At 47.5% G+C, this 22,909-nt stretch overlaps 1 protein-coding gene and 1 pseudogene across 3 annotated transcripts in view; both read right to left on the reverse strand.

Annotated features, from left to right (window-relative positions):
• Nucleotides 1–10,735, reverse strand: part of TNPO3 (transportin 3) — a 109,841-nt gene extending 99,106 nt beyond the window's left edge. Inside the window, exon 1 of one of the 3 annotated variants that reach the window (XM_008258220.5) lies at nt 10,174–10,735. In XM_008258220.5, the coding sequence (XP_008256442.2) occupies nt 10,174–10,293 (120 nt within the window). In that variant the 5' untranslated portion in view covers nt 10,294–10,735. The remainder of the gene's footprint in view (nt 1–10,173) is intronic. The other 2 variants (XM_051848948.3, XM_089328566.1) reach the window with 2 other exon arrangements.
• A 1,883-nt stretch (nt 10,736–12,618) lies between these two features.
• Nucleotides 12,619–19,290, reverse strand: LOC149127583 (ribosome biogenesis protein NSA2 homolog pseudogene; annotated as a pseudogene).
• Between the last annotated feature and the right edge of the window lie 3,619 nt (nt 19,291–22,909).

Genomic DNA, 22,909 nt, shown 5'->3' on the forward strand with positions numbered 1-22,909 from the left:
TGGAACAGCAAGATCTCCAACTGGCGCCCATATGGGATTCCAGCAATGCAGGTGGCAGCTTTACCCGCTACGCCAAAGCACCAGCCCCAGTGCCCTAATTATTTTGTATCCTGTATCAAATCATCAACTCTAGTCCAAGGCCTGGTAAGACAAAACTAATCCAAATGTGAAGGAATGCCACCAGAAAACAGATTACCAAGCCAACAGAAAAACCTTCACAAATTCACTTCCTCAGGCTCTGATGCTACAAACACATGGAATATTCTATATTCTACTGTTCAATATTCAGAAAGAGAAGAGTAAAATAAGGAACTGATTTTAACTTTAATTTACTTTTCACTAATTTAAAAGATCATACCTGATTAATGGCTGCCATACTGCATGAGGCAACTAAATAACTGGTGAAAGGTCACTGGTTTTTATCATTAATTTGTAAATTCCCAGTTTCTATCAGTGCAAGACATCCAATATTCCTACATTCATTGAATAAGTCGTATAGAAACATTTTCTATTTTCTAGAAGGCTTTCCTTTCAAAAGCACGTTATGTTCTAAGGTTCATTTGACTGGAAGACGAAAACTAATAAGCACACACACACACACACACAAAATGCCTACATGTTCAGAAAAATCAAATCAACAATTAAAAATGCTGGAGAAAAACCCAAGATCCTTGATTGTAGGACCAAGAAATCAAGAAATTCAAAAAGGGAAAAGTACTAAGAAAGATGTTTGAAGTTGACGATCCAATGACAAACAATGATCTGTTTGATCTATTTAAGAAAAAGAAAATTCCTATAGACATGTGGTAAACCAAGTAGTCTACCACTTATTTAAAATACGGACTTAGAAGAACTGAATAGCATATTTCTTTATCTATAAAGAAATGGTCTTCTCTTCACTTTCTACACTGTCTACTAACTGTAGTTACTGGGGATGAACAAAGGAGGCTGTTTAGTGTTCAGAATAGGACACCTGCCATCAGATAAGGATTCCTTATTTTGAAAGGCAGAGAGGGAGGGAGAGAGAGAATGAATCATCATCTGCGGGTTACTCCCCAAATGGCTGCAATGGCTGGGGTATGGGCCAGGGTGAAGCCAGGGGTCTGGAACTCCATCAGGGTCTCCCATTTGGGTGCCAGGGCCCCAAGTACTTGGACTATCTTCCACTGACCTCCCAGGAGCATTACTAGGGAACTGGATCAGTAGAACAGTCAGGGCTCGAACCAGGGCTCATGTGGGATGCTGTCATCACAGGCAGTGGCTTAACCCACTGAGCTACAACATTGGCCTCCTGGGGCTGGCGCCGCGGCTCACTAGGCTAATCCTCCGCCTGTGGCACCAGCATCCCATATGGGCACCAGGTTCTAGTCCCAGTTGCTCCTCTTCCTGTCCAGCTCTCTGCTGTGGCCCCGGAGGGCAGTGGAGGATGGCCCAAGTGCTTCGGCCCCTGCACCCACATGGGAGACCAGGGAGAAGCACCTGGCTCCTGCCTTCGGATCGGCACAGTGCTGGCCATAGCGGCCATTTGGGGGGTAAGCCAAAGGAAGGAAGACCTTTCTCTCTGTCTCTCTCATTGTCTAACTCTATCTGTCAAATAAAAAAATTAAAAAAACAAAAAACAAAAAACGCTGGCCTCCCAAATAAGGATTCCTCTAAGATCTGTCTCAAAATAATTTTTTTTTTTGTGGAGGGAACATTTTGCCATTATCAAGGACATTTGTCAATCACATAAGACAAAATCACAGCTGTAGGTTTCCAAGAATTTTGCTGGAAAAAGCTTAGTAACTAATATGAATTCTTCAGAAAATGGCCATTTTATACAAATATTAGATAATGAGAAAAATGGTAAATCAAAGCATGGACTAACCCATACCCAAATTATATCTCTATACCAAGTCTACTCTGAGTAGATTATGAGAACTATACTAAAGGACTCTAAGATTAGTAAGGTAGGGATGGGAAAGAAGGAAAAATTTGGGCAAAATGTCTATTTTTAAAATCGGATTTGTAGCCGGCGCCGCGGCTCAATAGGCTAATCCTCCGCCTAGCGGCGCCGGCACACCGGGTTCTAGTCCTGGTCGGGGCGCCGGATTCTGTCCCGGTTGCCCCTCTTCCAGGCCAGCTCTCTGCTGTGGCCAGGGAGTGCAGTGGAGGATGGCCCAGGTGCTTGGGCCCTGCACCCCATGGGAGACCAGGAAAAGCACCTGGCTCCTGGCTCCTGCCATCGGATCAGCGCGGTGCACTGGCCGCAGCGCGCCGGCCGCGGCGGCCATTGGAGGGTGAACCAACGGCAAAGGAAGACCTTTCTCTCTGTCTCTCTCTCTCACTGTCCACTCTGCCTGTCAAAAAAAAAAAAAAAAAAAAAAAATCGGATTTGTAGTAAACCCAGAAAATTCTGTTCCTTACCAATGTCAAATGGAAAAAAAAAAAAAAAAAAAAAACTCTTTGCTTATTACTGTCCTAAGATTTTTGGTTTAAAATGCCACTGTGGGGCCAGCGCTGTGGCACAGCACGTGGGTACGCCATCTGCAGTGCTGGCATCCCATATGGGTGGCAGTTTGAGTCCCTGCTGCTCAACTTTCGATCCAGCTCTCTGCTATGGCTTGGGAAAGCAGTGGAAAATGACCCAAGATTTTGTGCTCCTGTACCTGCCTGGGAGACCTGGAAGAAGCTCCTGGCTCCTGGCTCCAGATCCTCCCAGCTCTGGCCACTGTAGCCATTTGAGGAGTTAACCAGTGGATGAAAGATTTCTCTCTCTTTGTCTGTCTCTGTCTCTGCTTCTCTCTGTATGCAGCTCTACCTCTCAAATAAAATCTTTCAAAAAAAAAAAAAAAGCCATTTAATGAGAACTTCACAAAGACTTACTGAGTCAAAAAGTTACTCTCCCCTTTATCACATCTAAAAAAAAAAAAAAAAGTTACTCTCCTTTTCTGTACCTGAGTAGTATAAAACGAGTTACCATCTCATATAGGTTTTTTTTTTCTTATTTTTATTTTTTATTTTTTGACAGGCAGAGTGGACAGTGAGAGAGAGAGAGACAGAGTTTAGAAAGGTCTTCCTTTACCGTTGGTTCACCCTCCAATGGCCGCTGTGGCCGGCCCACCACACTGATCCGAAGGCAGGAGCCAGGTGCTTCTCCTGGTCTCCCATGGGGTGCAGGGCCCAGGCACTTGGGCCATCCTCCACTGCACTCCCTGGCCACAGCAGAGAGCTGGCCTGGAAGAGGGGCAACCGGGACAGAATCCGGCACCCCGACTGGGACTAGAACCCGGTGTGCCAGCGCCACAGGCGGAGGATTAGCCTATTGAGCCACGGCGCCAGCCCTCATATAGGTTTAAAAAGGGGTGGCCAGGGCCGGCACTGTGGCACAGTGGGTAAAGCTGCTGCCTGCAGTGCCGGCACCCCATGTGGGCACGGTTCAAGTCCCAGCAGCTCCACTTGCAATCCAGCTCTCTGCTATGGCCTGGGATCACAGTACAAGATGGCCCAAGTCCTTGGGCCCCTGCAACACACATGGAAGACCTGTAAGAAGCTCCTGGCTCCTGGCTTCAGATTGGCGCAGCTCTGGCTGCTATAGCCATCTGGGGAGTGAACCAGCGGATGGAAGACCTCTCTGTCTCTACCTCTCTCTCTAACTCTAACTAAATAAAATAAATGTTTAGGCCAGCACCGCGGCTCAATAGGCTAATCTTCCACCTCGTGGCGCCGGCACACCAGGTTCTAGTCCCGGTTGGGGCGCCGGATTCTTTCCCGGTCGCCCCTCTTCCAGGCCATCTCTCTGCTGTGGCCTGGGAGTGCAGTGGAGGATGGCCCAAGTGCTTGGGCCCTGCACCCCATGGGAGACCAGGAGAAGCACCTGGCTCCTGCCTTCGGATCAGTGCGGTGTGCCGGCTGCGGCGCGCCAGCCGTGGCAGCCATTGGAGGGTGAACCAATGGCAAAAGGAAGACCTTTCTCTCTCTCTGTCTCTCTCTCTCACTATCCACTCTGCCTGTCAAAAAAAAAAAAAAAAAAAAAAAAAAAAGAAAAGAAAAGAAAAAAGAAAACAACACTCGGAAAGGGTAAAGCATAGAAGAGACAAATCAGGGCCTGCACTGTGGTGCAGCGGGTTAACGCCCTGGCCTGAAGTGCCAGCATCCCATATGGGAGCTGGTTCTAGTCCCGGATGCTCCTCTTCCAATCCAGCTCTCTGCTATGGCCTGGAACAGCAGTGGAAGATGGCCCACGTGCTTGGGCCCCTGAACCCACGTGGGAGACCGGGAGGAGCTCCTTCCTGGCTTCAGATTGGCGCAGCTCTGGTCATTGATGCCATTTGGAGAGTGAACCAGCGGAAGGAAGACCTTTCTCTCCATCTCTCATTCTCACTGTAACTCTACCTCTCAAATAAATAAAATCCTAAAAAAGAGAGACAAATCATAGAAACAGCAAAATTGGGCAAAGGTAGTACCCATCTCCTACCCCCTAAATTTGCTTACCAGAGATACACTACAGCTGGATGAATGCCAAGACTCAGAATAGAGGGCGTCTGAAGAAGCAGGCAAGCCATGGGATAAGCCAAAGGATCCAGGTCCCAGAGAAGAAGATAAGATGCACAGGGGAAGAGTTAATGGTCCATTTAAAAAAAAAAAAAAAAAAGTGACTAAAATAATACGCTTTGGACTCCAAACTGGATAAGGAGAGATATAAAGATAGAAAGACCTTATAAAGAAAAGGTAAGGAACAATCAATGGACAGAGATTTTGACAAAACTCAAGAGCTAATGTAGGGGGCTAGCACTGTGGCGTAGCAGGTAAAGCCACCGCCTGCAGTGCCAGCATCCCATATGGGTGCCGGTTCAAGCTCTGGGGGCTCCACTTCCAATCCAACTCTCTGCTATGGCCTGGGAAAGCAGTAGAAGATGGCCCCAGTGCTTGGGCCCCTGCACCTGCGTGGAAGACCCAGAAGAGGCTCTTGACTCCTGGCTTCGGATGGGCTCAGCTCTGGCTGTTGCAGCCATCTGGGCAGTGAACCAACAGATGGAAGACCTCTCTCTCTCTCTCTGTAACTCTGCTTTTCAAATAAATAAATAAATCTTTAAAAAAAAAAAAAAGCAACTAATGCAGGGTACTCACACATTAAAAACTGGTACAATACAAAGATAGCAAGGATGACTGCAAACTCTTTAAGTGCTTCGTATTTTTACATTTGCAGCAAAATAGATGGAACTGGAGGTGATTACGTTAAGTGAAATGAGCCAGACACAGACAAATATCACATGTTCTCACTGCAGAAGTTTAAAAACAGTCCATCTGAACACAGAATATTCATTTCCAGAGTTTGGGAAGGGTAGGAGGAAGGGGATCGAGGGAGGGTAGCTAACAGAGACCGAAACAAAGTCAGACAGAAGTAGTGAATTCTAGTATTCCACAGCACAGATACTTTATGAAGAAGTAGGAGAGAGCTCATAGGCTCCAAACATATAGAAAAGATAAGGAAATGGAAATGCTAAGTACCTGACTGACCAGTTTATGCTGTGTACATGTATAGAAATACGGTACCCCATAAAAATGTACCAAAATGACATGCTGATCAAACATTAAAAAAAAAAAAAGCTAGAGATTTTGTACACATCTGTTCACCCTTAGGTCTCTTCCAAAAATCTACTAAAAGCAGAGTAAAAACATTAAAAAAAAAAAAAGCAAAACCCACAAGGACAAAGACAATGCAAATAGATAAAATGTCAATAAAACTATGGTGAGTGGAAAGCTAATGTGTTAACTGTCCTAGCAGATCTGAGGTTGAAATCTACCTGAGGGAACAGGGAACTAGATAAGAATGGGAAAGTCAGGGGCAAACGGACTGGTGTGCCAAAACCCCAGGAAGGCTCAGAATTTTTTTTACTTATTTATTTTTCTCATCTACTTGAAGTGGGTAGGGGCAGTTGAAACAGAGAGAGATCTTCCTCCAGTCCACTGGTACGCTCCCCAAATGCCATCAACAGCCAGGCCAAAGCCAGCAGCCAGAAACTCCCATGTGAGTGACTGGGCCCAAACATTCGAGTCATCATCTACTGCTTCTCAGGATGCTTTAGCAGGAAGCTACATCAGACATGGAGTAGCTAGAACTTGAACCAGCATTTTGGTATAGGATGCAGGCATCCCAAGTGGTGGGTTAACCTGCTCACCACAAAGCCCACCTTAGCTCAAGGACTGGAAGCATCTGATTCACCTCAAGGCAGACCTACAAGCAGAAGAAAAACTAAAGGTATGATTTCAAACTCCATGTAAAAAACTGTTAGGACTCCTAGATTTTCTCCCTATCTCTGAGCAGCTCCCACATAACCAGAGACTCAAGGTTTACTCTGGAAAATTCAAGCAGGGAGACTACACTCTTGGACAACAGACTCAGCAAAGACCAGGAGTATTATACCAAACACACGACAGTAAATTAAAGCCTGCATACTCAGTGGCATTCTCTTTTCCATGGCCTCATTCCCCCAACTGGTTTTTTGGAATACTGGCAACCTAGTTGTTAATCTCTGGGCAGAAGACTAAAGAACTACTCTCAACATAAAAGTAGTTCAACAAAAAAAGGCCAACACAAAGAGAGAACGCATGAAGGTGCTCTATTCAATTATTCATCAAATAAAGAAAAAGATCATGGGATCCAAGAATCCGTGAGTCTAAGACAAGAAACAGGTAAAGGGAATTCCCCAGGATATGGTTAAATAAAGATCCCAGGACAACAATTATGCAACAGATCTGAACAAGGCCAGACTGCAAACAGGGAGATGGAGAATTCCTTCCACCAAGAAGGCGAACAGATTAACTTTTTGAACAAAGAGGATAGTTACACCACCGGTAAGAGATTCTTGAGCCAATACATGGAAAAATGGTGTGCTGAATTAGTGACCTGGAGGGCTAGTGACTTTTCAGTAATGATGAGACCCAGGGTCTAACTGAGTGACCAGATGGTTGAAGAAATGAAGAGGTAAAGGAGTCAACGTGCTGGACTGTCGTCTCGATGCAGACGCTGCTTCCAGAGGTGGCTGGGCGACTGGGCTCCATCTTCTCCACCCTCCTGTGCTGCGCTAGCTTACCAATAGGTCTCTCTGTTCTCTGGTTTGGCCAATGGGGAATCCCAGCAGATTAGAAGGAAGAGAATAAATTCAGGATATTCATTCTCAAGCCTCCTTCCTACAAGGTCACCTCAAGGTAGCCTGTCCCTTCACCCTAAAGGCACCATTCCTCTCAAGACAGCCAAAGCCATGCTTCTCTTCCCAGGTCAAGTAGCCACTCACTCTCCTATCCCTTCTGGCTTAGAGACAGCAGCAATTTAGCCACAGGCTACCACACTATTTCTTGTGGTACAATTATACACATATATACGTACATATATGTGTTATATGTGTGTCTATATATAATTAGTACCTTTTTAAAATAAACTCTCCTTGAATTACCCCGTCAAAAATGTCACCTGTTATTGTTGGGACCCTGAGTGTTAGCACTGATAATGATGATACATGGTTGTAACAGAGTAGTGGAAAGGAGAGAAAAGTGAAGAACAGTTAAATAACTGCTAATATACTTTATACCTAGGTTCCAGGAACTTTTCTAAACTCTTTGTAGATATTACCTCATTTAAAATCACAACTACCCTATATGGTAAGCAGAATTTTTGTCTAGTTCATCCCCAAATACCAATACCCAGCACAGTCACTAGGACATGCTAAGCACCCACGCACTGATTTAAATACACACAACCAGAGCAGACATTCAGCTTAGCAGATTAAGATGCCAGTGTGCCTGTGTCTACTTCCCAGCCCCAGCTCCTGACTCCAGCTTCCTGCTAATGTAGACCCTGGGCAGTGGTGCTGGCTTCCTGCCACCCGCACTGGAGACCTGGGTTGCACTCCAACTCCCAGTTTATGGTTCCTGACCATAACAGGCATTTGGAGAGCGAACAAGAGGATGTGAACACACACGTGCTTGCTCTCTCTGCCTCTCAAATAAATAAAAGAAAAAAATGTTTAACTGCATCTTGCAGTGGGTTAAGCCACCGCTTAGGCCACCCCATATTCCATGTGGGAGCGTCTGAGATCAAGGCCCACCTCAGCTTCCCATTCAGTTTCCTGCTAATGGGCCTAGAAGGCAGACAATGATCTAAGTACATGGACTTGGCTCCCTGCCACCCATGGGAGACTTGTTCGGGGTTCCTGACTCCTGACTTAGGACCGGCCTGGCCTTAGCTTTTGCAAATGCTTGAGGTTAGTAAACCAGTAGGCAGAAGATCTCTGTCATTCAAATAAATAATTTTTAATTGCATTTCTACCGAATGAGTACAGACTTTAAAGAAAAGAATAAGGATCAGCTTTGTGGCAGAATGGGTTGGGCCTCTGCCTGTGGTGGTGGCATCCTCTATGGGCGCCAGTTCAAGTCCTGGCTGCTCCACATCCGATCTAGCTACCTGATGCTGGCCTGGGAGAGCAGAAGATGGCCTAAGTGCTTGGGCTCCTGCACCCACATGCGAGACCTGGAGGAAGCTCCTGGCTCCTGGCTTTGGATCAGCCCAGCTCCAGCCACTGTGGCCATCTGGAGAGTAAACCAGTGGATGGAAGACCTCTCTCTCCCTCTGTCTGTAACTCTGTCACTCAAATAGAAAGAAAGAAAGAAGAAAAGAAGAAAAGAAGAAAAGAAGAAAAGAAGAAAAGAAGAGAAGGAAGGAAGGAAGGAAGGAAGGAAGGAAGGAAGGAAGGAAGGGAGAGAGAGAGAGAGAGAGAGAGAGAGAAAGAAAGAAAGAAAGAAAGAAAGAAAGAAAGAAAGAAAGAAAGAAAGAAAAGAAAAGAAAAGAAAGAAAACAACAATAAGGAAGTTTCAGAAGTTAAGAGTTGTCTCTTTTGGTTGGTACATCATTTCTCCCATTTACATTTTTGGAAACTATACAAAGATCGGGGAATTGTGACTCACCAATCACTGAACTAACTAAACGAGACCATATGTGAATGATTTTCTCCTGCAGTGGTCAGTGAGTCTACTCCCTTGTCTTCCCACAAGGTAAACAAGGTCGTGGGGGCCGACTTTTTTTTTCCAAGTGCAATATTCAAGTCAAAGTTGCACATTTTAAATATTTATTATGCACTTGGTGCCTAGAGGCTCATTTTAATAGGCCACAGCACTTTTAAGCACCAGTTATGAGTTAAATAAAAATAGAGAGGGGACAACTTAAAAATACGCTGAGTATAACATGCAAAAAAAAAAAAAAAAAGTAAAGGAGCTTTATCCATCTGTACAAGCCTCTTTAGTGTCCAAAGCATTTCACGATTCAGAAGGTAAATCGTACGTTTAAGATTTTAAGTCAGCAAGATCCCCACCTGTATGCTCCCACACAGAAATAAACTGCAGCAAAGGTGAGTGTGAAAATCAGGGAGCGCATCAAATAGCTGAGTCAAAGGCAGAACTACAAGGGACACACGACTAACGGGTGGAAACTAAACACCTCACTGCACGTTCAGATTTATGTGGAACAATCAACCAATTATACATAAACACCTGAAAGAGAAATGAAATTAGAGGTCGATAGGAAGCAAAATGAGAACTCCGAAGATGGCCTGCGATCAGAACCGGTACGCTTTTCTTTCTTTATGTTGCATTCGAAAGCAAAGGGGGAAACTCACGTGTGAAAGGCTACAGACACCCGAGAAGTTTCGAGAATACTAAGACTCAAACTGTAGTGCAAGACCCGCAAGGAACGGGGAGCCGCGAGTGAGGCTAGGACTGGGGAGGACCTGGCAGATGCCACACCTGGGCCCCCGGAGACCGCTACGACGCCCGTAAGTGGAAGACAGAAACACTGGAGTTGGGTTTGTCTAAGGGAGGCAAAACAGAAAAGGCACGGCCTACAAAGCAACAGAAAGCGCGCAGAACTTGAAGCGGGTTAGATCCTCGCCCCGAGCCAGAAGTACGGGACCCGCGACTCCGATTCTACGGGACGGGGAGAGGGCCAGTTCGCGACCGATCAGCTGCGACCGGGCTCCGAAAGGCGGCAGAGATGCAGCTCCGCAGCCCCACCCCGCGGCGCCAGCTCCTCCCCGAGGAGGACCTCACGAGGCCAACCGCCGGGCTCAGGTTCTCCCCTCGAGCCGAGGTCCCACCCCGACCCGGCCCCGCGGCACAGAACGGCCTCTCCGGGCCCCTCACCGAACGCTGCAGCTCCCCAAGCCAAAACGAGGCGCGCTCCTTGCCGCTGGGGTCTGGGTCGTGGTAAAGCGCCTGCACCGCCTGGTACACGAGCTGCAAGGTCGGCTTTGCTCCTTCCATGGTGCTGGCGGCAGTGGTGGCAGCGACGGCTCCGATTCTTCGCCCAAGGCTCCCCGGGTTGCTCCGCCTTCGCGCTTCCTCACTGTCTCGGCCACGGCCGCTCCCTGACTGGCGCCATCTCCTCCTCTTTGGCCGTTACCAGGGCAGAGGGGTTCCCTGTGGAAGCTGCCCCCTCGGAAACAGCAGTTAAGTCGTATTCAAGTTCCAGGCCTTTTTTTCCGGCCTTTCCACTCGACTGCAGACTTCCGAGTCCGGACGCTGGTGCTCGCCTCTTCACCTGCTGACTCGCCCTCAGAAGCCGATCTCAGCACGAGACACACACCACGCAGCGCGCCTAAGCCGCGCTCACCCGGACCGGAAGCGCCGCACCGACACCTTGGGCTCACTTCCGCCTGGTGCGCTACAAACGGCCTCCTTCCCGACACGCCTCCTCTTGTCTCCCCGCCCCCTCCCGGAAGTGGCCCCGCCGCGCCGGGAGCCGGGGAGAAGCGCTGAGGGCGAAGTAGTTCTCCGGGTTTCCCGGATTCGGCCGGCGCCTGAGGGGCGACGTGTGGCCCGTACCGGAGCCGCTTTCCTTTCCTGGGCGCTGGGTCTGAGGACTTTGCTGCCGTTCGGACTTCGCCACCCGTGTCCACAGAAAGCTGGCTGGCCCCCGTGGTCAGAGCGAGACAATTCAGCTACCCGTAGGCTGCCCGCTGTACTGGAGATCCAACTCTGACTGTTGAAGAGACACGCACGCTGCGATACAGCCCTAACATATGTGCCTCCTTGAAATAATTCCAGAATGCCGAGCGTCTCCATTCACCCGCTGCCCTTTCTACGAAGTCCTCGCACTCAAGAGTGTGACACGCTGCACTCCAGGATATTTGCATATATCTGTAGGATCGTTTTCACATTGCATACCCTTTCTGTGTATGCTTTTCTTCCCAAATCAGAGAATCGGTGGTTAAACAAGTCTCAGCTCACGAAAGAAAACAATATCGGAAGCTGTGCTGGGGAGAAATTTGAAACAAAAGGTAGCAGCGTGTTAAAGGGTTTCCCAACATTGTTGCTATTCCTTTGCAGTGATAAAGAGCGGCTACTAAGCGACACATGTTTACCATGTGTAAAACGCCCGAAGATCTCAGTTAATCCCAACAGCGTTACAAGGTTCTCGAGTTAAAAGCGTGAGAATTTGAAGAATGAGAGGAACGTAACTTGCCCAAGGTTACAGTCGTTAAATGAAAGGATTTGAATCCAGAGCAGTCCCGCTGCAGAGTACAACCCCACCATCCTGGGTGTTCGTTTGCTTCTGGATTGTCACTGCCAGCACTGTGTAACTGCCTCCACCAAGATGAAACAGTGTCGCCCCAGAGTTGTATAACATCAGATTAAAAAAGCTTGATGTTTTAGCTAGCTAGTTCATTCATGAAAAAAAAAAAAAAAAAAAAAAAAAAAGCTCACCTTTGGTCCAGGCCCTTATGGCACTCGGTCTGGTTGCGAGGAAAGACAAGCACTTTAATACAGAATAAAAAGTTTTATAAATGTCTGCAATCCAACAAATGCTTAGCACCTCCTACCTTGTACCATATTTTCCAAAACATGGATTGTAGAACCCAAATGTAAGAGCTAAAACTACACAACTCTTAGAAAAAAAAAAAAAAAAAAAAAAAAAAAAAAAAAAAAAAACAGGAGTCCGTCTTCCTAATGTTGGGTTGGGCAATGGTTTCTTAGATATGCCACCAACAGCAACGTCAACAAATGAGAAAACAGATGAAAAGCCAAAAACTAAAAATATACGTCCGAGCAAAAAACATATATCAAGGGGCACTGTCAAGAAAGTGAAATGATTATCTGAAAATGAAGAAAATCTTTGAAAATGGTATCTATTGTTAGCGAGCACAGGGGGTCCGTGTGCTTGGGGTGACATCACATCATCAGCCACAAGCAGGAGGAAAGCTTCATTTACTTGTGCCAAGTAAGGGCGGCCATGAAAGGGTATAATTCCCTTTGAAAACTGTCTCCTGGAGAAGCTGTTGGCTAGTACTTTTAGAGCAAGGGTTAGAGTCTAAGATGCAGCAAAAGAAGAGGGAGAACGCCCCCTCCTGCTCATAAATGTGAGCCACATACATCTTTATCCATTGTATGTTCAGAAAACAGGGGCACTCTCCTCCCCAAGGCAGAGAATTTCCTATGCTGATGATAGTTCAGCTTAGGTCTCAAGATCTGGCTCAACCTTGCAGCTTTTTTGTTTTTTTGTTGTTGTTGCTGTTTATTTTTTGTATTTTTTTAACTGGGCCATTTTCATATTTTAATGTAAATTTTATGGCTTAAGAAATAGTTCTCTTGGTTGCACATGGGTAAGGCTGGTTGGTGGTATTCAGAAACATCACAGTAATGGTAGTATTCTCACTAACTTGTAGTCTTCGATAATGATCGTAAGTTACTCATATGAAACTGCTGTCCAAGAATAAGGCTGCATTTGTGCAGGCATCATTTTCAGGACTGTTGGCGACCTGGACCTATTTCCGCAAAATAGCCTTAGCTCCTTGTGTCACAAGGCCCAGGTCCCTCACTTTCACCTCCATGAGCATCTTTGGTAATAATACCCAGAGCTGCATATAATGGGGATGGTGGATTCTTTCTTACACCAAGTGCTGGCCAGCAAAAGGTGGCTGTCACTTTTGGATGTTCGTGGGCCTCCATGGAATGTAAACCCCTCGGCCTAATGAAGCTTTCATATTTAGGTGATTTTCTTGTAAATCCATCTCCATAAAGCAAACTTTAGTAACCACCCCTTTCCAGGCCTTCTTTTTTTCCCTTTCCTGTTCAAAAAAAAAAAAAAAAAAAAAAAACTTTTAATATTTCTGTTTCTCCCTGGACACAAACTTGAGGCAGAGGGACTTCCATTTTGCTGCTTTCTCTTTTCTGATTAATCCTACTGGAGAGTACGTTGGCTTGGGACTGTCCCTCTCTGTCCAGCGGACAGGCAGGCACTGCTCCACTGGGAGTCTTCGCATCACTTTTTAGTTCAGTATTTCTCTTCTCTCTGTATCGTATGGTAGAGCTTAGCCTGCAGGCAAACATCTTTTTTGTTGCCTTCTTTGAGCATTCATGAACCTCCTGACTTTTCTTTTTTCTCATAATAATCCAAACAATACCCATAGCACGTACAGTGTAATTCAGTATATTCATTTTGTGGCACAGTGATGGCCTTAAAGTCACCGCGTACCGCCTCCCAGGTGCAAAGTAACTTCCAACTTGGGGGCCTCAGAAACCCAGAAGCTCACAACTCTTGCAGCTTTAACTGCTCCTTTGTGATGGTCTGGCCCCTCTCTGAGCAAAATGTTGCAAGATAAGCTCTCCTGGAACAGTCTGAAAAATCAAGCCCAAGAGAGTTGAGAGTCTCCTCTCGTGTTCCAGTCCCCACACCACCTTTGCCTCAATCATACTCTTCATTGTATGATAAAGGAATAGTATCCAGAATATTAAAAACTCTAACTCAACAACAGTGGGGGAAAAAAACTTGTTTTTTTTTTTAATGAGCAAAGGATTTCAATAGACATTTCTACAAACTGATATTTGTATACAATACATGTGGAAAGATGATCAATGCCCTTGGTTATCAGCAAAGTGCTAATTAAAACTATGGTGGGATACTACTTCGAATTGCCTAAGATAGCCAACATTTTAAAAATAGATAAGTGTTGGCAAGAAATTGGGAAAATTAGAACTCTCATGTACTATAATGATATTGTGTAAGGTATAGCCATATTGGAAAACAGTGTGACAGGTCCTCAAAAAGTTAAAGATAGGGGCAGGCATTTAGCCTCGTGGTTAAGATGTCCACATCCTATATCAGAGTGCCCAGGTTTGGTGCCCAGTTCTAGCTGCTCTCTCCAGGGTCTTGTTGGTGTGGACCCTGAGAGGTGGAAGTGATGAAGGTCCTGCCACCCACACGGGAGACCTCAGTGGGCCAAAGAGGGCATTTGGGGAGTGAATCAGTGGATTGGGGCTCTTTCTGTCTCCTGATTTCTTAAAGTTAACCATGTAATTACCAAGTGAGCCAGCAATTCCACTCCTGAGCATATATCCATGAGAAGTGAATGTGTATGCAAACATTCATACATGAATATTCATTACAGCATTATCCATAATAGAAAGCAGAAACAACCCCATTATCCATCAATTGATAAATGGCTAAAGGGTGGCATGTCTACACTGTGATATGGTTTGAATAGCCCCCAAAGGTTAATTAGTTTGAGGCTTGATTCCCAGGGTGATGTTGAGAGATGATGTGGACTTCTGCAGTTGGGACTAGTGGGTGACCCTTAGGTCAACTGGAATGAGCCCTGAAAAGAGGTTAAGGCATTTCTCATGGGACGCGGTTAGTTCTCACAAGAGGATTGTGGCCCCACCCAGCCTCTTCTTGCCTCCTCACCGGTGATGTGATTGCTGCCTCCCATTTGTGCTCCTGCCATTGCCACGTGCCACTGTGTAAGGGAGCCATTACCCCTCAGTAGAACTGAGCCAATGCAGGCAACGTGCCCTTGCACCTCCAAAACTGTGAGCTAAATAGGCCTATTTTCTTTAAAAAGTTAATCTGTCTCAGGTGTTTGATTAAACAAACAAAAGCTAATACACATTATATGGCCATTAAAAGGAATTCAGTACTGATACATGCTACAACATAAATGACCGAGGGGGATTTCCTGGGTTTTTTAAAAAGACTTTTGAAAATGTGTTTATTTGAAAGTTGAGTTACAGAAAGAGAGGGAGAGAGAGAGAGAGAGATCTTCCATCTGCTGGTTCACTACCCAAATGATTGCAATGGCTAAGATTGGGCCAGGCCAAAGCCAGGAGCTCCTTCCAGGTCTTCCACATGGGTAGCAGAGGCCCAAATACTTGGGCCATCATCTGCTGCTTTTCCCGGGTCATTAACAGGGAGCTGGATGATAAATGGAATACCCAGGACTTGATGCCTTTATGGAATGCTAGCACACTAGGCCACAATGTGGGTCCCAGATGACAGTTTTTTAATTAATTGTTTTTATCTATTTGAAAGGCAGAGAGAGAGATTGAATTTCCATCTGCTGGTTCATTCCCCAAATGTCCACAACAGCTAGGGCTGAGCCAGGCCAAAGCCAAGAATCCAGTAGTCAATCCGGGTCTTGGCTAACTAGGCTAATCCTCTGCCTGCAGCGTTGGCACTCCGGGTCCTAGTCCTGGTTGGGGTGCCGGTTCTGTCCCGGTTGCTCCTCTTCCAGTCCAGCTCTCTGCTGTGGCCCGGGAGTGCAGTGGAGGATGGCCCAGTCCTTGGGCCCTGCACCCGCATGGGAGACCAGGAGGAAGCACCTGGCTCCTGGCTTCGGTTCAGCGCAGCGTGCCGGCTGTAGCAGCCATTTGCGGGGTGAACCAATGGAGGGAAGACCTTTCTCTCTCTCTCTCTCTCTCTCTCCCTCTCTCTCTCTCTCTCACTGTCTAACTCTGCCTGTCAAAAAAAAAAAAAAAATCCGGGTCTCAAGGATCCAATAGTTGAGCCATCACCTGCTGCCTCCCAGAGTGTACCTTAGCAGGAATGAATATCAGAAGCAAAGCAGGAACTTGAACTCAGGCACTCTAACATATGATGCAGGCATCCTAAGTAACATCTTTTTCTTTCTTTTTTTTTTTTAATTTTTAGAGATTTATTTTTAGAAGGCAGAGTGACAGAAATTTTCCATCTTCTGGTTCCCTCCCCCTAATGGTTGTAATTGGTGAGCTGGACCATGCCAAAGCCAGGAGCCAAGAACTCTATCCTGGTCTCCCACATGGGTGGCAGGGGTCCAAGTACTTGGGCCATCTTACGCTACCATCCCAGGTGCATTAGCAGGGAGCTGGATTAGAAGCGGAGCAGCCAAGACTCAAACTAGTGCTCTCTGATGTGGGATGCTGGTATCACAAGTGACAGCTTAACTCACTGCACCAAACACCAGTCCCCCAAGTGGCATCGTAACCACTATGCCAAATTCTCATATTTAAAACATTTTGCTCAGGGAAAGTGGCTAGACACACACACACAAAAGGCTACATTGTGTATGGTTTCAAGTATATGAGATGTTCAGAACAATCACTGTCTAACAAAGTCCATCAGTGGGTCCCCAGGGACATGGAGGCTGCTAATGGATAGTGGCTTTCTCTCTGTGGTGACAGAATGCTCGGGAATCAGATAGTAGTGATGGCCAGAAAACCCTGTGGATATACAAGAAACTTTTGGATAGGATGCTCGAGAAGGATGAATTTTATGGTATGTGAATTATATTTCAATAAAACTGATATTTTTAAAGTTCTGTGACTAGGAATTATGAAAATACCACATATGTATTCAGCCAATATTGGGGGTGAGGGGATAAAGGTGACACCCAATTCAGAAAGAAATGATTGGAAATACAATTTGGAGAAATTATATCAAAACTAAGACCAGATCGGGAAGGAAGCAGTTAGGCAAGAGCAAGCATTTCAAGTAGAAATGTGAAAGCCTGAACGCAAGAGGAAAAAAGGTATAATCCGAAGACTTGAAAGATGTCCAAACTGGCTGGAAGACAGAGCAAGAAGTGAGGCCAAACAGAATATCACTCATCTTTGTGTCCTCAAGCCATAACGTAACACACAGTGGGTACACAGCAAATGACTAAGTGACTTGTCTCTTAAACTCCTTTATCCTAGAAAAATCATTTTAGCTGCAACACGAAATGACTTTGGCAGGGGAGGTGGCAAGAACAGAAATAAGAACCTTGTAATAACCCTGGAGAAGAGAGATGGCAGCCGAGTGTAAAGTGTTGGCAGTAGGGATGGAGATAGAGAAGTAAGGTGAATTAGGAGTAAGAGTTTTGATATGCTGCTTGTTTGAGTTGTAGGGTATGAAGACAGGGAAGGGAACCCAGGCTTCTAAGACCGAGTAGAACCCAGAAGAAGAAACACCTACAGTCGTGGGAGGGGTAAACAACTGAAGATGCTGAGTTTAATCTTAGCCACGTTGAATACCGAGGCATCTACTAAACAGCCAAGGCCAGCAGACTGGAGCGTGTGTGGGGATGAAGCCCAGGAAAAGTCATCAGTTGGTGACTAAAGGCAAAGGAATGACTGAGATGAGCCAGGAGGCCAGTGGCCCAAGGCAGGGCTCTGTAGACAGATGTTACTGAAGTGACTGGCAGAGTAAGCAGAGTCACTTGCTAGATGCTGATACAAAGTTTAATGGGCCTAATCCCAGTCCTGACAAAAAGGGCCCACACTCCTTCCTCCCACAAGGAAATGAAGTATGTTTTTTTAAAGATGTATTTATTTATTTGAAAGGCAGAATTATAGAGAGAGACAGAGATCTTCCATTCACTGGCTCACTATCCAAATGGCTGCAATGGCCAGAGCTGGGCCAGGCTGAAGTCAGAAGCCAGGGACTCCATCCTGGTCTCCCATGTGGGAGGCAGGGACCTAGGGGCACTCCAGTATGGGGTACTGGCATCACAAGCGGCAGCTTATCTGCTGTGCCACAGTGCTGAGCCCTGAGATATATTTAACAAGAAGATAGCTTTTTCTGACAGAGACAAGGAGAGGATGAGTACTTAAACTCTCTAGTGGTAAGGTTACTGAAAGGTTGAAGGCTATACCTCAGTCCTCCAGCTCTCTGTAGGCACTGCAGTGTAGGTTTGGGATGGGCATTGTGCAGTGGAGTAAGCTGCTGCTTGGGACACCTACGCTGCCTGTAAGCGTGCTACTTCAAGTCCTGGCAACTGCACCTCTGATCAGCTTCCTGCTAATGCATCCTTGGAAGGAGAAGGTGATGGTGCAAGTGCTTGGACCCCTGCCACCTAACTGGGAGACCTGGATTGTGTTTGGGGCTCCTGGCTTCAATCTGGCCCAGCCCTATCTGCTACAGCTTTTGAGGAGTAAACCAGCAAATGGAGGGTCTCTCCCCACCCCACTCCCCGCTTTCAAGTGGATTAAAATAAATAAGAATTTTTTTTTAAAGTTTAGCTCTGGGACTGGCATTGTGACATAGTGAGTAAAGCTGCCGCCTGTGACACCAGCATTGCATATGGCATCAGTTCGAGTCCCAGCTGCTCCGCTTCCAATTCAGCTCCCTCCTAATGTGCTCCAGAAAGCAGCAGAAGATGGCCCAAGTGCTTGGGCCCCTGCACCCATGTGGGAGACCTGGAAGAAGTTCCTGGCTCCTGGCTTCAGTCTGGCCCAGCCCTGGCCATTGCAGCCATCTGGGGAGTGAACCAGTGGATGGAAGATCTCTCTCCTCCTTCCCTCTCTGTGACTCTGCCTTTCAAATAAACACAAATAAGTGTTTTTAAAAAGTTTAGATCTGCCAGGGGATGGCAGATGGCAGGGGATGGTGAACCTCAGGCTATGAATATAAGCACAGATTATGGCCCCAGAGTCTTCCTTAATTCTCTTCTCTTGCCCTCAACACACACACAGCCCTGCATCAGCTGCAACCCCGGCCTCGAGGGGAGCTGCTACATGGCAGGAAGGAGCTGCCAAGGCAGCATGGCAGAGGCCGGTGGTTTTACCCCAGCACCCATTCTTCTCCTGTTAGGATTGTTCAAACTCCTGAGAATCCCTTGAAGGATCTTTCTTCTTTCCTTAAACCAACTCAAATGGAGTTTTGTCACTGTCATCAAGAGCTTTGGTGCATTCTCTCTGCCGTATCATTCCGCTCAGGCTGCCATAATACAGGACCATCTGCAGAGTGGCTTCAACAACAGAAATCTGTTTCCTCGAAGTCCTGGAGGCTGGAAGGCCGGGTCCCAGCACTGTCACAGTCTGCAGGGAGGACTGTTTTCCTGACATGCAGAAGGCTACCTGCTTCCCGTGTGCTCACATACAAGGCCACGGTCCTATTGGCCTAGGGCCCTACAGCCTCGTGACATCATTTAATCCTCATTACCTCCACATACAGTCATCTTGGGGGCGAGAAGGCGTCAGCATGTACTGGGGGAGGGGGAACACAACGTAATCCATGGCTTCTGCCATTACCTCCAATGACCCTAGAATCAGATGGCATCAGACTTCTTCAGCACCCAGATAATAATGACAATATAGGGGCCGGCGCTGTGGCATGGTGGGTTAAGCAGCCACCTGCAAACACCGGCATCCCATATGGGTGCCATTTGAGTCCCAGCTGCTCCACTTCCAATCCAGCTCCCTGCTGATGGCCTGGGAAAGCAGTGGAAGATGGCCCAAGTGCTTGAGCCCCTGCACCCACATGGGAGACCCAGAAGAAGCTCCTGGCTCTTGACTTCAGATCAGCCCAGCTCCGGCCACTGCAGCCATTTGGAGAGTGAACCAACAAATGGAAGACCTGTCTCTCTGTCTCTCCCTCTCTCTGTCTGTAACTCTGCCTCTCAAATAAATAAATAAGTCTTTAAAAAAAAATAATGACATTATAGGCAAAGCCATGCTGACTGCCCCAGGGACACAGTTTAATGGTATACTTCACTTGAATATAATACCTTTCGATTTAGTGGCTCCCTGCCAGGAATAAGCATACTTTTCTCAGGCAATAAAAGGGTACTTACAGGATAAAAACATGTATGCGTAAGCATGTCTATCATTTCTTGTTTGGCAAAAGGCACAACATTTTTGAGGCCAACAAACTAGCAGAGAACCAGGAACCCCATGATGAGGTGCTGGGGCCTAAGAAGCCCAAAAAGGCAAGGCCGGTGTGAGTGCCAGCAGCCCTCATGGGGCAGAGGCCAGCTCCCAGCAGCTTGACACGCAGAAGGCAGGCCAGAGGACCTAAGCTTGGTGACACAGCAGAGGCGCCTCAGTTCTCGCCGCCCTCCTTCCCCCGGCCAGTCCTGGCATCCTTGTGCTGTCTGCTGGACGGAGCTCCCTGTGTGTGGCTGGGCGGAGAAGAGGCCCAGTGCCTCCAGCAGTCAGTGATGGGAGCGGGGGCCCAGCCAGCCCTTAGCCTCTTCCCCTTGCACACCCTGGCTTTCCTTCCTTCTTACACATGATTCTTACCCATGATTCTCAGGGTAGCTCCCTGTTAATGTGCCTGGGAAGGCAGCAGATGGTAGCCCAAATACTTGGGCCCCCATAAATTTTTTTAAATATTTATTTGTTTATTTATTTATTTTTGACAGGCATGTTAGACAGTAAGAGAGAGAGACAGAGATAAAAGTCTTCCTTCCGTCGGTTCACCCCCCAAATGGCCGCTGCGGCCAGCGCACAGCGCCGATCCAAAGCCAGGAGCCGGGGGTTCCTCCTGGTCTCCCATGCAGGTACAGGGCCCAAGCACTTGGGCCATCCTCCACTGCCTTCCCGGGCCACAGCAGAGAGCTGGCCTGGAAGAGGAGCAACCAGGACAGAATCTGGCACCCCAACCGGGACTAGAACCCGGGGTGCCGGTGCCACAGGTAGAGGATTAGCCTAGTGAGTCATGGCACTGGCCTATTTGTTTATTTGAAAGTCAGATTTAAATATAGAGAGAAGGAGAGGCAGAGAGAGAGAGAGTCTTCCATTCACTGGTTCACTCCTCAATTGGCCGCAATGGCCAGAGCTGCACTGATCTGAAGCCAGGAGCCAGGAGCTTTCTCTGGGTCTCCCAAATGGGTGCAGGGGTCCAAGGACTTGGGCCATCTTCTATCGCTTTCCCAGGCCACAGCAGAGAGTTGGATTGGAAGTGGAGCAGCTGAGACTTGAACGGCGTCCATATGGGATGCTGATACTGCAGGCAGCAGCTTTACCCACTCCACCACAGCGCAGGCCTCCCCCAGTAAATCTTTAAAAATAAATAAATAAAACATGAGGGATCTGGTGCTGTGGCATAGCAAGCAAAGCAGCTGCCTGTAGTGCCAGCATCCCATATGGGCACTGGTTTAACTCTCAGCTGCTCTACTTCCAATCTAGCTCCCTGCTAAAGCACCTGAGAAAGCAGTGGAGGATGGCCCAAGTGACTGAGTCCCTGCACCCACATGGGAGACCAGGAAAAAGTGCCTGGCTCCTGGCTTCAGCCTGGCCCAACTCTAGCTGTTGCAGCCATTTGGAGAGTGAACCAGCAGATGGAAGATTTCTCTCTCTGTCTCTCCCTCTCACTGTCTGTAACTCTACCTCTCAAATAAATAAGTGAAATTAAAAAAAAAAAGAGAGAGAGAGAGAGAGAAAGAGAGAGAGGGCTCTGTGAACCCCTGAAATTTGCAAGCAAAGAGAGGCTAACATCTGATGTGAGGGCAGACTTGCAGAGGACTGGACCCTTAAACCTGCAGAGTCTGCCACGAGCCCGAGTGAAACCGCAGTGGTTTCACTAGGAGTGGAAGCAGAATATTGTATCCCAACCGAGCATAACATACAGATGCAGATACAGCCACATGCTAACAATCGTTAAATACAGGGGATAAGTAAATGTGTCTACTGTAACATCCTCTCTGCTTTTCTGTATGTTCGAAATTCTCTTAATTAAATTAAAAAAACCCTCCAGACTGAAAACAAAATTTTGTCGGTGTTACTTATGAAAAGATGTTGGCCAGCACCGCGGCTCACTAGGCTAATCCGCCGCCTTGCAGCGCCGGCACACAGGTTCTAGTCCCGGTCGGGGCACCGGATTCTGTCCCGGTTGCCCCTCTTCCAGGCCAGCTCTCTGCTGTGGCCAGGGAGTGCAGTGGAGGATGGCCCAAGTGCTTGGGTCCTGCACCCGCATGGGAGACCAGGATAAGTACCTGGCTCCTGGCTTCAGATCAGCGTGGTGCGGCCAGCTGCAGCGCACCAGCCGCGGCGGCCATTGGAGGGTGAACCAACGGCAAAGGAAGACCTTTCTCTCTCTGTCTCTCTCTCTCATTGGCCACCCTGCCTGTCAAAAAAAAAAAAAAAAAAAAAAAAAAGATGTCTGAGAAATGTTGGAGACACAGATAATAACTCAGCAAGCAAAAATACTCATGGCTATGAGAATGTATCTATATGCCTACAGGCAAAGGGAAGAATACTCCGTGGGGGTTGCCCAGGGCACTTGGAGGCCCAGGAAAGTCCCTGGCTCCACCCAGGAAAATAAATTACCTGACTGGGAAAACCCGTTGGACTGTCCAAAAATGAAACTCAGCCGAACTCAACTACCGCTTTTCAAACTGCTGTCCTGAGCTACAGACAGTCTCTCACCGCCCCGCCCACTGCTCCCTGGCCTTGCACCCACTTCATCTGTCTTTCCTCGCTCCACCTGCCTCTGGTGAATTCTTCCGCTACCTGCAACACAGGTCCCTATCGATGGCTTCCCACAGGGTGGTGACCATGCCACCCTGCCCTCTTTCACTGTCTGAACCATGGACCCCTGGCCGACGGCGTGCCCGCTTGGAGGCTGTACTTGGCCAGGCCCAGCCTGCTCCAGTCCAGGGCACGCCCTGGGGGTGAGGGCTTCTGGTGGCTTTCGGTCCTCTAGCAGGTGGCCATTGCTGTGCTTCCTGGCAGGGCCACTCCCCAGTGCCATCTGAAGGCTAGAGGGGAAGAGATGGAGCCGCCTTGCCCGTGGGAAGAAAGACCCTACCCTTTCCCTGGGAACCACAGGTGGTACTGATCCCTGAAGCTAAGCATTGTGGACTCCTGCCTCCCCGGCGGGCCCAAAGCCGGATTTCGCTTTGCCACATCACTTGTGCCCCGGGAG

Source organism: Oryctolagus cuniculus, chromosome 3, assembly GCF_051225735.1.
Source record: "Oryctolagus cuniculus isolate XC-2025 breed Fujian yellow rabbit chromosome 3, ASM5122573v1, whole genome shotgun sequence".
NCBI lineage: Eukaryota > Metazoa > Chordata > Mammalia > Lagomorpha > Leporidae > Oryctolagus > Oryctolagus cuniculus.